The 16010-nt window shown below is 40.7% G+C and overlaps 2 protein-coding genes across 4 annotated transcripts; one reads left to right on the forward strand and one right to left on the reverse strand.

Annotated features, from left to right (window-relative positions):
- Positions 1 to 789: 789 nt before the first annotated feature.
- On the reverse strand, positions 790 to 8395 carry LOC306834511 (potassium channel subfamily K member 15-like). 2 transcript variants are annotated; one of them, XM_079360442.1, is made up of 3 exons: positions 8313 to 8395; positions 2731 to 3114; positions 790 to 2559 (listed from the first exon to the last, which is right to left on the reverse strand). In XM_079360442.1, exons 2-3 carry the CDS (start codon positions 3026 to 3028, stop codon positions 1556 to 1558), a joined length of 1302 nt encoding a protein of 433 aa, XP_079216568.1. In that variant the 5' UTR covers positions 3029 to 3114; positions 8313 to 8395; the 3' UTR covers positions 790 to 1555. The 2 variants fall into 2 exon arrangements, with proteins under 2 accessions (XP_079216568.1, XP_079216567.1); XM_079360441.1 differs by lacking the exon at positions 8313 to 8395 and having other exon boundaries at positions 2731 to 3512.
- A 1757-nt stretch (positions 8396 to 10152) lies between these two features.
- On the forward strand, positions 10153 to 15705 carry LOC306834173 (uncharacterized protein). 2 transcript variants are annotated; one of them, XM_079359984.1, is made up of 7 exons: positions 10153 to 10315; positions 11004 to 11069; positions 11161 to 11242; positions 11356 to 11434; positions 11877 to 11943; positions 12573 to 12721; positions 12804 to 15705. In XM_079359984.1, exons 2-7 carry the CDS (start codon positions 11043 to 11045, stop codon positions 13891 to 13893), a joined length of 1494 nt encoding a protein of 497 aa, XP_079216110.1. In that variant the 5' UTR covers positions 10153 to 10315; positions 11004 to 11042; the 3' UTR covers positions 13894 to 15705. The 2 variants fall into 2 exon arrangements, with proteins under 2 accessions (XP_079216110.1, XP_079216109.1); XM_079359983.1 differs by having other exon boundaries at positions 10154 to 10542.
- The last annotated feature ends 305 nt before the right edge of the window (positions 15706 to 16010 follow it).

Consider the following 16010-nt stretch of genomic DNA (forward strand, 5'->3'; position numbering starts at 1 on the left):
AGTCCAATTCAGCAAAGTGAGAGAACTTACTCAGGTGAAATGTCAGCTGTCATGTTTAAGCACCCAAGTTTTACTAGCAAAATGTACTGAAAGTAAATACAGTCATACGCATTAGTCTGAAAAAACGCCCCCCGTGAGTGCATTATTACAATAGGACTATTGCTATACTGCTTCTCGATTAAATTGCACTTGTGGATACTTGATTGTCAATCAGCAAATTTATAAAATTATCATATTTTTGTTTAAAAATCTGAGTCTATGGAGCACCAGTATAACCTTTTCTAATGGTTATGTCACAAACCCCATGTACAGAGTTTATGAGCATGTCATCGCCCACTCTCTGCTCCAAATATTCTCTCTTCAGTTGTCCTGTCCATTAAAACGCAAGAATGGTCCCTAAAATATTTTAAAAAATAATAATTCTGAGGCTAAAACTTTAAGAAGAGCTTTTGAGAAATGCTTTCCTCTGAATCTCAGGCTAACATAAAAACATTAAGAAATTCCAAATTGGTACAAGCAATTGAAGTTGAACTTAAGTCCGCATTCCTACAAAGTTAAGGTGCTTGATTGGGTCAGTTTTCAGCGTCAGCAATGTCGATTCAAGTTGATTAAATTGGTTTAAAAATATTTGCGCCTGAATCGAGTCATAACTCAATTTAACAAATGACCCTGATACAAAGAAACGTTTGGTATGTAAGCATCCTCGTTGTCTAAAACAACATTTGTTGAAGCACTCTAAAACTAAACAAGCTCTGATCAAATGAAAACAGACACACAAAATATGCTAATTTGCTTTGGTTTAATAAAACAACACTGTAAGAGGTTCACATCAAATCTGAATTGAAACCAAGTCTACATGGAAACAACACCTTCCTGGCTAAAAAGTGACAATTTCCCAGGTTTGTTAGAAGTGTACAAGTAACCTGCTACATATACAGTATGTTGTGTGCTACATCCATCAGCCATGTAACAATCATTATCCCTTTGTGCAATGCACAGAAATGTTTGTACAGCTCTAAGTAATAAAAGAAATTATTAAATTCACTGAGCGAAGAAGCCAAATATATTCTGTGGTTGGTAAAAGTTATTTAAGGCTTTTTTTTAATACAAAAGTGTAATGACATCTTCTAGCTATGGCATGAAAAAGTTTCTGCCTAAAGCAGGAGTCACTTGGATTCTTGACATACAGTACATTCACTGAACAGATATACAATCATTGATAAGCACTATATTCAAAATACTTCCGGAAAAAGTCGGAGATGAAAAGCGAGACCGTTGACATCTTTTCACAGCACTCATGCATTCACATTGTGTGCTTTACATTCTCTTCAGCATGCACTGCACTGTGGCTTACATGCGAGAAAAAACAGCAAAACAAAATTAAAGTTGTTGTCAAAAAAGAGAAGAAATCATCCCTGCTGAACAAAAACAAAACAATCAGCAGCCGCAAAAGATTCAGCTTCTTTCGACATGCAGAAGAAAAAAAATGGAAGTGTAACACCTTGAAAATACTGTTCACCTTCTGTGCAAATGCTCTTTACAAATATAGTTCTCTCTACACCGACTTTCTTCTTGAGCGAGGGAACTCCAGGAAGCTATGCCCAGGTGAGAGTGTGCTTCCAGGGGAAGACAGTCCTGTGTTGTCCCTGAAACCAGGTGAGCAGCCCTGGATCCTATAGGATACTGAGTTATAGTACACAGAGTTAATGTGGCAGCCGTGGTGTTCACTGTTGGACACAAAAGGACTGTCACACATGCCCAAACGGTAGCACACGCACGAGCAGAGGGAGCTCAGGCTGGACTCTCTCCTGCATCTTCCTGTCTTGATTTGAAAATGCAGCCTGTGTCTGCAGGGGCTTCTTTGCCTCTCCTGATCCTCTGCTGGGGAAGAGATGAGGTTTGTGCGGCTGGTCCCCTCCTCGATTGGGAGAAATAGCGTGCTGTGGCTACGAGTGCGACTGTGCACCACATTGCTCCTGTTCCTCTCCCTGTCTCTACTCTGCTCCCCTATGACACGTAGACCCCCATCCAAGAGGCCTCTGTCCCTCTTCAGTGAAGCCCTTTCTTGAGCATCTCTCCTCTCATCCTCGGTGTTCATGGTAAGGAAGCGAAGCACCACCAAGTTCAGAAAGGCCCCGATGACAGTCAGTCCCACAAGGATATACATGAAGCTGAACGCCACGTACGGCGTTTTCTCTTGGAGGTCCTCCTTCTTCTGCAGAGCCACAAAGTCCCCAAAGCCGATGGTAGTCAGCGTGATGAAGCAGTAATAGTAAGCGTGGAAGAAGCTCCATCCTTCGAAGTAAGCGAAGGCTGCAGCACCAACACACAGTGTTCCGATGCAGGACAGGAAGCCCACCAGGACCATGTTCTCCATAGACACCTCTGTGTGTCTGAAGCCCAGGCACTGCTTCATCTTATGGAGGAGATATCGGACAAATGTGTTCATCCTTTCTCCCAGGCTCTGGAACATGACCAGAGTCAGGGGGATGCCCAGCACGGCATAGAACATGCAGAATACTTTTCCTGCATCTGTGCCTGGTGCTGCATGTCCATAACCTTAATGCAGAGAGGTAAAAATGAGAGGAATACAGTGACACATACTGAAGCAATGCTTCGATGGCAAAACATAGTTAATTCTATGACAACAAACAAGCCTTAAATGTTGCATTCAGGTTAAAAAGAAAATTATAATTGTTTAAATCCCTCAGAAGCATTCCATGAACTTACCAATGGTGGTGATGACTGTTATGGCAAAGTAAAAAGAGCCGGCAAATTTCCACTGTCTCCCCGCGCGATGGGGTTCAGCTTGCAGCACCACTCGCTCGATCTCGCGGTAGTCGTCCTCGGAGAAGCGGTACTTCTTCTTCATCTCGTTGCGCTTCTGCTCCAGGATGCGCCTACGAGAGTTCTCGGACTCGGACTCCAGCGCGTCAAACACCGCGGCGCCGACCAGCAGGTAGGAGAACATGCAGAGGATGAGCGACAGGGTCCGGATGTTTTGCTTCTTCATCCTCGCTGCCGGCATGAGCCAGACGGCGGAGCAGAGCGTTGCAGTTACAGGTGTTCGACTGGTTCTTCAGCGTGTAGACTCCACATTGGTGTTGCAGCAGCCTGTTGCGTAAAGCGTAGAAGCGACAGAGGCGTGCAGAGCGAAAAAATAATAATAAAATCACACGATTTGAATCAATGTGTTCAGAAATCACGTTCATTTGAAAACGCGCATGTCGTGCCGTGCGTGAAGAGAGCGATTGATGCTCTCACACGGTCGTCCGTCTCAGCAAGTGGTCGCAGCCTGCTTCTTCGCATGCGCAAAGCAGTCACAAATAAAACGCTGTGTGTAAACATTTCCTCTGAATAAGAATCATGGTTAGCAGCTGTGTGTGTGTGCAACAAGTGAGGTCCTGACTCGACCCAGAAGATACCAATCTAAAACCTGAAGAGGGGGGTTCAGCACCATGGACAGCTACCATAGGGAGCGCGCACTGCGCAGCGGAGGTCAGGACAAACGCGTCAGAGCAGAGGTTCAAATACACACACACACACACACACACCTTTTCGAGACAGTCGTTAAAAGATGAATATATTACTTTAATAAGTTCTTTAAATATCTATTTGTTAAAACATCAACATGTTAAATTACATAACAAATGTGCTATACTTATTAAATTGTAAATACTTAAGTGCTTTAGATTCTATAATACTTATATGGCTATCGTTGAGGTATTTGCCAAACATTAAATGCCTTCAATCCAGCATTAACAATAGAGGGCCTATATTTACAGCATGCCCAATTCTGTTCATAACAAATATGAATGTATTTTAAAAAGACATAATTTCAGTACATAAAATATGTTTTTAACTCTTGTAAAAATTCACCCTAAGTAAATTATGATCAACTTCAAAGCTTAGAAATAATAAATAAATGGTGTTATCAGGGAAAAAAATAACCCAATCTATATAAGTACATTATGCATTCAGAAGCTATTTTTAAATAGGCCTTTTCATCTGAGCTGCTCTTGTTAAATTGGCCTGACAGCGAAAGTGATGCACATTAACTGCTCATGTGTTTTCTCAGATTATGACTTCTTGTGTCCAAATGTTTTGGAGGTGTGTGTTTTGGTGTTTTGTGTCTCTCTGCACATGAGATAACTGATGCAAGTTCAGTGACCATACAAACAGCGTCTGTTGATGCTTTTTTGCAAACCGACTAGGTGATACATGGTTACCATGGCAACCAGAACTTGGACTTTCAGTGAGGTAATACAGTATGTTGAGTGAAATGATCCAGTCTCTTGTTTGATAAATTATGTCATATCAGACAGACAGATACACACACACACACACATACTCACTCTGCAAGTGTCTTACTCTATGTTCTTTTTGTTCCTCTTAAACAGAGCAACCTGCCTGCCAGCCCTGTTTCTGTGTTAAGTGGCTAAATCAGCACACTTACATCCCTGTTGTGATTCAAACCAGCTCTCCATAAATCAATTACATCTCAGCTGAAAAGAGAGGTACCTGCAGGCCTCACAGCCTGCCATCAATCAACACAGCTTGTATTCACAGCCTTTGCCCAAGGACCTGGAACAAAGTGAGGAGGCCCATCAATCCCTAGCGGCCCTGAGCTTAAGGAGCAGTATTTAGACCTATGAGAGAAAGGCCATTGATTTGGTTCTGCTCATGTGTTGCTCTCTCTCTCTCTCTCTCTCTCTGTCACAGGTATATGTTTCAATTAGCAGCTGGCATATGGGGACAACAGTATCAGCAGCTCTAAATATTCTGTTTTCTTTTTCAAAGCTCTCACTTTTCAGGAATAAAAGCCATCTAGTCTAATGTTACCCACATGTTTTCATATTAAACCGTCCATACAAAGCATTTGTCCATCTCGTGAAATCAAAAAGACACCCTCTCTGTTTGGTGAGGCTGTGAGAGAATATGCAGATGGTACAAAAGTGTTTTTAAGATGCACATGGCATCATGCAGACAAAAAAGGGACCTTGTGCCTGGAGGCGTACTTCTCTTCTAAATAAAACCCATCTGCCAATTTTGCAGGACAAAAAAATAAAATGCAAATCTGGCAAAATGCTAGAGGAAGGCTTCTAAAAATTAAGCTCCTCTGTTAAAGCCGAACTTTGAGAATGGTCTTTAGCAGGGAACAGCTGTGCTTTGACAGGGAGAAAATTACAGACAGGGACAACCTGACACAGACAGAAATTGAAGAAAATAGACCTGTTATCAAAGGAGCCGTAAAAAGATGATGAGAACAAATGAGGAAGAGAAAGACATCTAAATTTGGGGAGGGAATATTGCAAAAACCGCAGAGTGAAGGATTACGAGTTATTTTAAAAATGCATACATTCACAGCAGGCAGAGCCAATGCGGAACTTTCCTTGCATTTGTGATGCCTTTAGTTACCTTTGTATGTTACTCAAGCATGTATGCAGCGATCATTGTAAGAAAAGAAAAAAAGGGGGGGGGGGGGGTATACTGCAGAGTTTTTGCCTTAACTAGATTACACACAACTCTAACAATATGCAGGATTAGTGAAAAATTACATTAGTTGCAGAAAATCAGCAAATATAAGGCATGATGCACAATTATAAATCCAGTAGCTTTAGATTTACCAGGCTACCAGCATATCTGACACAGTGCCAAGACGAGGCATACCAAAGCCACTTTAAACCTGCCGCTATAAATGTTTGAGGGGGATGAATCTTTGAGGAACAGCCTAAAGCAAGGCTATAAAATAACAATACTCTTGAGCAAAAGTCCCAAAAAAACACAATCCATATTCTATGGCTCTTAAGATTTGGAACATTAAATCTCAACTTTTATTTCGTTCAGCATATAAAGGTTGCTTAAAGATAGGCAGCATGCATACAATCACTAATGCAGTATTAATTAATCCATGAGTCCAATCTGAACAATACGGTTGTAACAGACGATTGAAGCCACTGTAAACAAACACATACAGTATTTCATTATTTTCATGAGTATCATGTTGCATGAACTAAAATAAGCAAAGTAGAAGTTAAAAAAAAGAATGCACGCTGGCACCGTTTCAGAGATACATACACTGTAGTTACTATGGCGACAGACTATAACTAAACACTTGGTGGTAAAAGCTGTGGCCTTTATCCTCAGAGATCATAGACGAAACAACATAAGACTGAAGGATTATCCCCTCAGATGTGTCGCTGAAAGACTGAGTTATATTTGGTGCTGTATGCTTTGTATCGACACAACAGAGAACAGAACAGATGCACTTGTGACTTGGGATAATATCATAACATAACTTGTTTTTATTGTGTTTGTAGGCCAATGACAATTACATTTGCTCGTATCCTTTTATCTGTTCGGTCATTGCATACTTCCTTAACAGTGTAACATGCTAAGAAAAAAAGACATCCTACCCATAGTTTATCGATTATATAGCAACCATATTAGCAAATAGAGACTAATGATGCGACTACATACAGGTCGCTTTATGACAGGTTGGTTTATTTCTTACAGCGTAAAATCCACAGGTCTACAACACACCCGTCGCTATCGGTGGGCCACAGGGGGCCGGGCCCGCCTGCATAAATGCTTGTGCCCCCCCACTTGAGGTACAGATCTTTTTTTTTTAAACTTAGTATTATATTATCATAGATCCAAATTATGTTGCATTCTTTATCGGTAAACCATCAAAAATATAAAGGAACAATGGTGTGATTGTGTTTGATGGGAATTTACACTGCAACAGCCTATTACAGACTGACTAAAAAGAAAGTTAAGCTACGTAAATGATGTAGCCTGTAGCCTCTCAACTTTACTCATTTTTGAAAGCTGGATGATTTTTTTGCCGCTTTCTCACTTAATTTCGCCCTGGATATCTATATAAATCAAGGCTATGCCGACTGTTCTCACAGCACACACCTTTGCCCTAACTTTAGGAGCTTCTACAGTCATGTGTGAAAACTCATTTTCCATGCTCCAAAGCATCTTCTCAGAGTGTCGGCGCAGTATGCTGCTCGTAAGCAAGGCCCAGCTGATTCAGCTTGCTTTTAAAAAGAACCTTAAAGAAGTTTTGGTCCGGATGGAAGGATGAGAAGGTTCTCTGACGCTGCATCCAGCTGTACTGACAGGAGGACTGGCGAGAGGACAGCGCTGCGCTGCTGCCACTCAAAGTAGGCCTACTTAGTTTCAAAGTCTCTGTGTGTATGTGTGTGTCACATGTCAATGCATATCCCTCTTTTGACTGCTTTAAAATGCAATATTTGAGAGTAACTCTATATGGCGCTGATTTGTATGTGTACACAGACAAATTTTTTTGCGCGACCTCTCCTGAGCCCGCATCACGCCCTTGGGGGGGGGGGGGGGGGGGGGGGGGGGGGGGGGGTCGCCCGCGACCTCTCCTGAGCCCGCATCACGCCCTTGGGGGTGTAAACGTTATCGCCTACACAAAGTAACCAACGTGGCCTATTGTCGACATTTCACAATAGAGCATGAAGCGAGACCCGAGGCCTATTAACAAATGCAGGAAGGACAAAAAAAAAAGGAAAATCTGCGAGTAAAAACTGCAGCTTATATTTGACTTTGAGACATTAAACTTTAATGAATATACAATTCAAAGCCACAAGAAAATATTCGCAATTGTAGCCTACATCTTCAACTAAAATGTTACGGCGCTTTCTTCAGTCTCTGTTGAAGGATATCAGTGAAACATAATCATAAACTACACGGACTATAGTCTAATGTAAAATCGTGCGGGACACATAAAGTGTCCTCCCCCCTCTCGATCAGCTCCGAGAGCTCCACGATCAAAAGATCTGATTGGTCAGTGGGCGGAGATTTTCAAAGTTTGATCTCTTATCTCCAACATAACCTGCTCCGGAGCAGGTTAGGTGTTCAGCATTAGTTACCCAGGTAAAAAGTAATCGACCCTCGTAGGAGTGAAAACCCAGGGTTAACCCTGAAGTTACCTCGCTAAGCTCAAATCCTGCTTCGTCGTATAGGCCTCCGGTTTGAATCAGTGAGTTGTTTGTTCCGATGGTGCCATTTATCTTTGGTTGATTGGGTAGATGCGCATGCGCAACAAATTTGAGTTGGTTTCATTTGTCGCCGACGCTTAAAAGCAGCATTTCATTTAGCAATCTACAGTAAATTTACACATAATAACTTGGTGACAAAATAGGAATAGCTGGAGTTCCATCATAAATAGACTGTCCTCAGGTGACTCCGCCCACAGGGCTCGTGCTGGAGTAAACGGGAAGCAAGAAACTTCATTTTTGATGTGAAAGTATAGCGTTAGATAGTCTTAAATTCACATTCAGATTTCCTTCAAAAACAGCCAGCCAGCCTTGGTATACGTGTTATAATTTCTCTGTGTAATAAGAAATCGTTCCACGTGTGTGTTACATTTCAAATATTCCAATATGGAATCCATGAAGCGGAGGCACTAAATAGCAACAGCAAATAGTGGATGCTTGCAGAGCCCCTTGGTTTCCACAGTAACAAAAGCCAAAAATAGAAACCCACACCAGTGGCGATTCAACATTGAATCCCTTGTGTTAATACACAGCTCTATTTATACCTGCTTCTAGTGAAAATTGTTCCCATGGGTGAATGCATCTGTGCAATTACTGAAAAGATGGACATCACGGTCCAATTATATGATCACACCTCTGACTCTGTCTTTGCACTGAAGGTCTTTACAGGCTGAATAACAGAATCCAATTTACGATGTGATATGCTGAAGATATTAAGCATGTGAGATGTTTCTAATGACAAAAGAGAGTGTGTCACCAGAAAAATCAGACCGATTTTACGCAGTGACTGGTTATGGCTACATTGTTTGAAGGTTGCAACTTGTAATGCTGTTATATGTTTTTCATAAAATTTATTATAAACTATTTCTATTTTACCCCTGTTCTCATATCATGAAGGGTTTTTAGGCCTTTTTTATTTTGCAAGAAAAAAAACAGAAAGGGACGAATCTAGAAAATGACCGTTGACTTATTGCAGTCCACATATTTCATTATAAAGCGCAAGATCAGTGAAAGAGCTAATACAGTACATACCACCTTGTCCACAAGGGGCACCAATATCCACACAAAACAAACGTTACTCACACAGGCTTCAAATAACTTGATTGTCATTTATGTCTTAGCAAACAACTAAAAACACAATCAATTGTGGACCTCAAAAGGACACCAATTTTACCATGACCTCTCTGCTCGAATTGAACTCAATATAAACAGCCCCTGTCAACAACATGTTACTTTTTTTTTGTTTTTTCTTATAATTTTGTATTGCACATATTGTCAATTTGATCTTTTTTTCAACAGAGTTTTAGCTACTTTTCTGACTTGAATTAACCAAAGTCACTTTCTCCCTGCAAAGCGTTGCTTTGATGTAAACTTTTTTTCAGTGTGAATTAATTGGATGCTGCTTTTCTGCTTTGGTTTCACTGTAAGTTGAGTTGTCACTATCTGCAGCATTATTGTTATTATTATTCGTAGTTATTATTCGTAGTTATATGGACATCTGTTTCCACACACAGCAAAAAAGAAAGAAAATGTAGTGTAAATGTATATTGTAAAAATACATACTATAAGTAGCTTGATTCCTCTTTTTTTTTTTAAAACCTCTATCCGGCAAAATCCTGAGGGATTTTTAGATTGTGATAAATTAGTATAAGCCTATTCTATGTCGTGTTGTGCAGTACGTGTGTTTGTTTATAAAGTTCAAAAAGCTTTTCAGCATTGCTCTTTACATAAGAGTCCAGAGAGTTTTCTTGTAGCTAAGATAAGCTTCCTGACTCATATCAGCTGGTTTATCACCTTCAACCAACACAGCAAGTGTGTTGCGTTCCTGTTGCGTCGGAAAAATTAATGCTTTATAAAAAATAAAAAAAACACCAGCCATTTCGTTTACCGCAACATATCCCCACAATAAAGACATTTTTATTCCATCGCAGTGACCGAAAGAGGACAAAGGGCTTTGTTTCTGCCAATTGATGAAGAAGACCAGGGTCAGGATTTATTACTTGTTTAGGCCACCGTACGCCAAACTCTTCATTGTTAAAGTGATCCACAGAGGCATAAACCTCAACTCACTTGTTTTTTTATCAAATTAAATAACTATTAAAATATACTGTTTAAATTAACTTCTTTTCCCGTTTAAAGTGACGGCAAATGTATGTCAAGTAATGTAGGTGTGGAGAATTTCTTCTTTTAAGGAAGCACATGAAGGCGTCTTGGTGCCGCTGTCTGACGATGGTAGACTGGATAGACGGATGGTCAGAGCCGTCCCTGTTTAACCTGAACATGCAAGTGTAACTTGACTCTTGTCTGTTTGTTTACTTCGCCTAAACAAGGTTTGCACACGTATTTAGCTTTAGTTAGTCACATTATATCGAACATTATGGAGGACGACTGTGTGTGTGAGTACGACTCGACCTGGGACACAGAGAGTGATGGAGACGACCCGGCCGGAGAGAGCCAAACCCGCCGCTTATGTCCAGACAAAAACAAGTCTGCCTGGACTTTAGTAACTGTACGCCTTTCTTGTACTATAATCTAACCCATACCGTACCTAAATCCTGTTACTGTGTTAGATACGTGGACTAGAAACACGCTGGTTTGCACCCGGCCAGGCTAACATTGCCATGACTGGAAAGCTAATGATAGCTTTTTTTTTGCCTCTGCTGCAGGATTGCTAACTAGCCCGGCTAGCAGTTGATGTTAGCTTTATTCTCAGGGGCTGGATGTAGCTGATGTGATGTTTCTGTAATCATTTTAGCATCTTACATAATTTGATATACATATCCTGTTATGATCAGCTCAAGTTAAACACCCTAAACGAGCATTTGGACTTCATTTGTGAGCCAGATCATTGGAGCTCTACTAACTATAACTTATCACGACATGGTTGATTTTTTAAATGTGACTTTAAATGTGTTTCAACATCCAATGTGGAGTATGTCAGGTTGATTTCACTCTCACTCTCATTTATAGTGGCATCATACGCCAAGAAACATAAGAGCAGCAAAGGACATGCAGACCTACAGAAGAGGATACCCGGTAAATAACAGCCAAAGAATCCAGCAGAATATCTTCAATACCACAAATGACAGATGTCAAATGATCCACTTTCTTTTTTTTGTTCTTGCAGAATGTCGCTGATGACGAGTGCTCCGAAGACAAAATGAACAATTTGCAGTTTTATCTTAATAAATTTCCCTCTGCTCCAGATGGTAACATTTTTAGATTAGTTTTTTTTTTTTTTTTTTGTGTTTTTTAAACATGTTGAACATTTTGGGAACGTGAGTGCCCTGTTTCCTGATGTTGTCTTTGTCCTGTGGCACAGATGTCTACATAGAGTCATTTCTTAAGGAATGGAAAAATGACTACAAGCGATTGGAGAGAGTTCACTCGTACATCCAGTGGTACGTATTGTTTGTGCTGTGTGGAAGTAAAGCTATTTTAACAAAAATGTCTTCTTGTGACACAGCGGCTTGCGACCATAAAATAGGATATTTTAGGTTTGGATGGGTTTTGATGTCAGTAATAAGTCAATGAATCTCCTGCTCAGTGATTGAAACGTTTGTGAAGAAGACTACATTCATGTTTTGCCCTGTGCATCACTCAAACGTTTTCCCAATAATGACACAAATGTGGTAAAACGTCCTAGCAGTGCATTAGTTTTGCAGATTAATTCAGGGTCAGTGAGGCTTCAAAATTGTATGTGGTCATTTTATTTATTAAGGACCAAAAACATGTTTTATATTTGGCTTACAGAGAGTTTGAAAAGCTGACATCGTCTTAATTTAATCACTTTTAAGATGCTCACAGATTCTGTTTCTCTCTTGAATCCTCTGCCATCATAAGGCTGTTTCCACTGCGAGAGCCGGGGGTTAATTACATGGCTTCAGAACTCACCAAGAAGGAAATCGAGGTGAGTCTATTGTTAAGCCCTGTGTGTAGCAACCTGAATAAAGGCCCCAAATCCCTCACTTCCCAAACAGTCACTGTTTTCACCGCAATGTTGTGTATTTACAGGACAGAAAATAGTGAACAGCAACATGTTAGTGAGATAACAAGCTTCAGGGGGAATCAGTGCCAAACATAACTAACGAAACCGAGTCTGAAGGTTAAATTAGCTGGATAGTTCCCCCTAAATAACCTCACACTTAACTGAATAGACTTAATTAGCTAACAAAGAAAAAGTGGCGAGACATGGAGTTCCCCTCGAGCGCTGCAGTGACGTCATGTTCCTGCGTTAATGGGGGGTGGGGGGGGGGAAGACCTCTCTGTGTTCTTTCATCAGCAATACCAGGAAAAATGAATCGGCCAATCAGCTCCTGGGGGCTGACACACCTATTCACACTGAAAAACAGAACTTCAACACATCCGAGCCGGAAGAAAAGTAACAGCTGGAATGTGGACTCACTAGAGTACATTGACTTACTAGAAAATGAGTTATAAGTTTTTTTTCTTTCAGTGGTAATGTTAGGGGTAGTCATTAATGGACAAACTGTGATGCATTTTCTTTATATTATTGCCTCTGCTGTATTTGCTCACAAGGCCTTCAAGAAGAACGAGGACGCCAAAAGGAGACTTGTCGAGTCCTATGAGCTCATGTTGGGCTTCTATGGCATCCGTTTGGTCAGCAAAGAGACGGGTGAAGTGAAACGAGCAGATAACTGGAAGGAGCGATTTGGAAATCTCGAGCGGTAATGATCCAAACTTTTTCATGGTAGCAGTATCGCAGGTATGTCTTTGTGGTTTGGAATTTCAACTCGCCCTCTCTTGCAGAAACATGCACAACAACCTGCGCATCACTCGCATCCTGAAGAGCCTCGGCGAGCTGGGCTTTGAGCACTTCCAGGCCCCTCTTGTGCGCTTCTTTCTGGAAGAGACTCTAGTTAAAAAGACCCTCGGCAGTGTTAAACGCAGCGTCCTGGACTACTTCCTGTTTGCTGTCAAGGACAAGCAGAAACGTCAGGAGCTTGTGCGCTTTGCGTACCTCCACTTTGAGCCAAAGGATAAGTTTGTGTGGTGTCCCAGAAAGATTCAGAAACAATTCAGGAAAGCAGAGAAAAGATTGGATGCAGTTGGGAATGGAGATGGAAAAGAGGAAGTGATTACAAGGGGTAAAAGCAAAGATGGAGAAACTGTTGGGCAACAAAAAGAGGAAGGACTTGATACTATTTCAAAGGCTCAGAAGGGAACTGATAAAACTGTGTGTAAAGAGAAAAACAAAGAATCAGAGGCGTCCCCTGAGCCAAAATCAGACGCTGAGACTGTCAGTAATGGAGATGCTGAAGCAGAATCTAATAATGAAATATTTGGTAATGGAAGTGACTCAACAGAGAATGTTGATGAGATGGATCAGTCACCCAGTCCTGAGTCTGTGACGTCAGAACCTAAGCCCTGCGCAGACAGTGGGGAGAAACTTAGCAACAACTCGAAGGACAGCAAGCAGGAAGCAGACAACATTATGCAAACAGATGGCGACATAGACACGGAAAAACCACCGAAGAAGAAGAGGGAGGATAATAAGGTGCTGCCAAGCAACGGCTCCGCTGGGGACTCGGCCGGTGGGCAGATGGAAGACAAAGCGGGGTCTAATAAAGCCTCTGGTCAAACGAGCCCATCATCGCAAACCCCCCTTAAGACTTCAAAACACTCACCCTCCCTTTCTTCAGGAAGGGAGGAAAAAATCCCAAGGACCGATTTTAATCAAGTGCCAGATAAAAAGGAAGAGGAAGAAACGTCACAGGAAAACGGGTCAGAGACGAGCGACGACAAAGGTGTGGACGAGCAGGCGAACGGGAAGGAGTCAGAAGATACTGAGATGGAATCGAACCCCTCAAGCTCAGACCCACATATGGGGAATTCATGAAAAAAAAAGTGGCTGATAGAAGGAAATACAGTAGTTGAAGCTAAAACGAAATGTAACATAGGGACAGAGTATGATTTTTCTGGGCCTTATTTCTACTATGTTTGACGTTTAGATGTGGATTCTTTTTACTTTAAAGGAGAATATGAACTCGTGTGAGACTGGATGAGACTCTATATGGCCATCAGAAAATATGAAAGGACGAGGCTGGTGATGGTCGATTTTGTTTTGGATTGTTGACAACAAATCCTATCATCATTTAAACACTTAACATAAAACTTGATCAAGACCAGGGCTGTAACATATCTTTAGGCTAATTGTCACAAGCTTTTTACTCGTGTTGGAGATCTGTGAGGAATTGGCCGGTCTGCTGTCCTCAAAAATTCAGTTAGAAACGTTGGTATAACTTTATCTCTGCAATAATGCTGCAGCTCGGTCGCCTCTATTCAGTTTTGAAGAACTGTGATGGGAAAACAAAGAGAGGACACAACTATGGTAACAGAAATATATGCATTATAAATGTATGAAATCAGGAAACAACTTCTAGTTGATTAGATTTAAAATGGAAGTGACTTTCTCAATTTCAAATACCTCACTACACTTTTATCATAATGTCTTGAGGGCGGCTAATCGTTCCAATCAATCTCCTTTCTTTTTTTCTTTTTTTTCCTTTTTCTTTGAAAGATCTTCACAGGCATCGGAACCAAAGGCCCAGAAATGTAATTTTGAATCCTGTCTTTGTGCTAACGTGTATTATTAATCGTTGCATATTGAAGAAACCACGCTTCGGTAAGCCCATAGGTAGCTTGGTCTTAAAAAGTGTGACATCCCTGCAGGGAAAACTAAACCTCATTGTGCTGCTGACGGTGACTTCTGTACACTGGCTGTGTCACAGTTTTTAAGACGTAGCAGCTATCTGTGGTGTTTATCAAATGGTTTTTAAACGGGAGGATTGTTTTAAGCTTTGAATTTATGAACACTAAGAGCAGCCCGAGCATGTATGTGGGATGTTAACATCTACAACAGTGTCTCCTTTTTGTTAAGTTTTATTTGGGAGTTTTTAGTCGACAGTGAAGTTGTGAGGCACAGATGAGGAAGCTCCTAAATCCCAGATAAAACTTTGTTTAGCTCCGACTCAATGACCAGAACAAAACAAACATTTATCACCAGACTCGTTCTTTACATTTGTAATAACTAAGACTGTCAGTAACTGGTATTTAATACTAAAGCACTATTATTAATGTTTATCAATGAAATGGATTGTTCTCAGCATTTTAACACCTTACTACTTTGAAGAATTGAGCTCTTTCTTTTTTTCTCTTTTTTGCACTGAAAAAAAAAAAAAAAAGAATTACTTTTCTTATCTTTCTTTTCTTGTGTTTATGCTGGACCCTGCTGTCCCAATGGGTTTAAGACTGAATGTCATCGAAGACAATGTGTTTCCATAATCTTGCACATCATCTGTGTTTTCATGCAGATTTGGGAAGTAGACTTTTTGAACATTGAGAATCTTGCCAAAAAATGTGAAAAGACTGGTTGATTGTACAAAATGTATGTATGTTGGCAGGCATGAGTAAGCTTTCGTTATGATTTAAAGTCCACTGTATATTCATTTGACATTTCACAAGCCAAGTTGATGTTGATGCATTTCTTGACATTTGCACTTTTAGTTTTCACTGTTCATTGTTGACGTTTTGGTATTTATAGAATGAAATGTTAATGACTTTTCAAAAGTGCTGAATTCTTTATAAATGAACTTTCCCTACTACATATCTAGCTGTTATCAAATCAGAATAAAGTGCTACTATTTTTGGATGTTTTTATGAAACTGATGTGTATTTAGCCAAAGCCTGGCTTCGGTTATAGATTATTCAATTGTAACTCTCAGGATAACACTGTGGTAGATGTCAGCTTTTGCTCCTATTCCTGAGACTCCTTTTGTGTTTTTTAATATTCCGGTGCAGCATAAAGTCAGACATCCGTCTTTTTCTCCAGCCTCAGTGAAGACACGACTCACAACAGAAGAAGAAAGATGCTAGAGATATCGATGCAACACAGTCTGTTCAGACCTCAGGATCAGTGTGCATTCGAGGCTGTGAGTCAGGAGGAAGAATACATAC

The sequence above is a fragment of the Symphodus melops genome (genome assembly GCF_947650265.1).
Source record: "Symphodus melops genome assembly, chromosome: 13".
NCBI lineage: Eukaryota > Metazoa > Chordata > Actinopteri > Labriformes > Labridae > Symphodus > Symphodus melops.

What these genes read in the sequence shown, in the direction of transcription:
- LOC306834511 (XM_079360442.1), bottom strand. Translation starts at nt 3,028, where the DNA reads ATGCCGGCAGCGAGGATGAAGAAGCAAAACATCCGGACCCTGTCGCTC. An exon ending in AACAGTCATCACCACCATTG is followed by an intron (nt 2,560 to 2,730) that starts GTAAGTTCATGG and finishes CTCTGCATTAAG; the next exon opens with GTTATGGACATGCAGCACCA.
- LOC306834173 (XM_079359983.1), top strand. Translation starts at nt 10,411, where the DNA reads ATGGAGGACGACTGTGTGTGTGAGTACGACTCGACCTGGGACACAGAG. An exon ending in CTGCCTGGACTTTAGTAACT is followed by an intron (nt 10,543 to 11,003) that starts GTACGCCTTTCT and finishes TCTCATTTATAG; the next exon opens with TGGCATCATACGCCAAGAAA. An exon ending in ATTTCCCTCTGCTCCAGATG is followed by an intron (nt 11,243 to 11,355) that starts GTAACATTTTTA and finishes CCTGTGGCACAG; the next exon opens with ATGTCTACATAGAGTCATTT.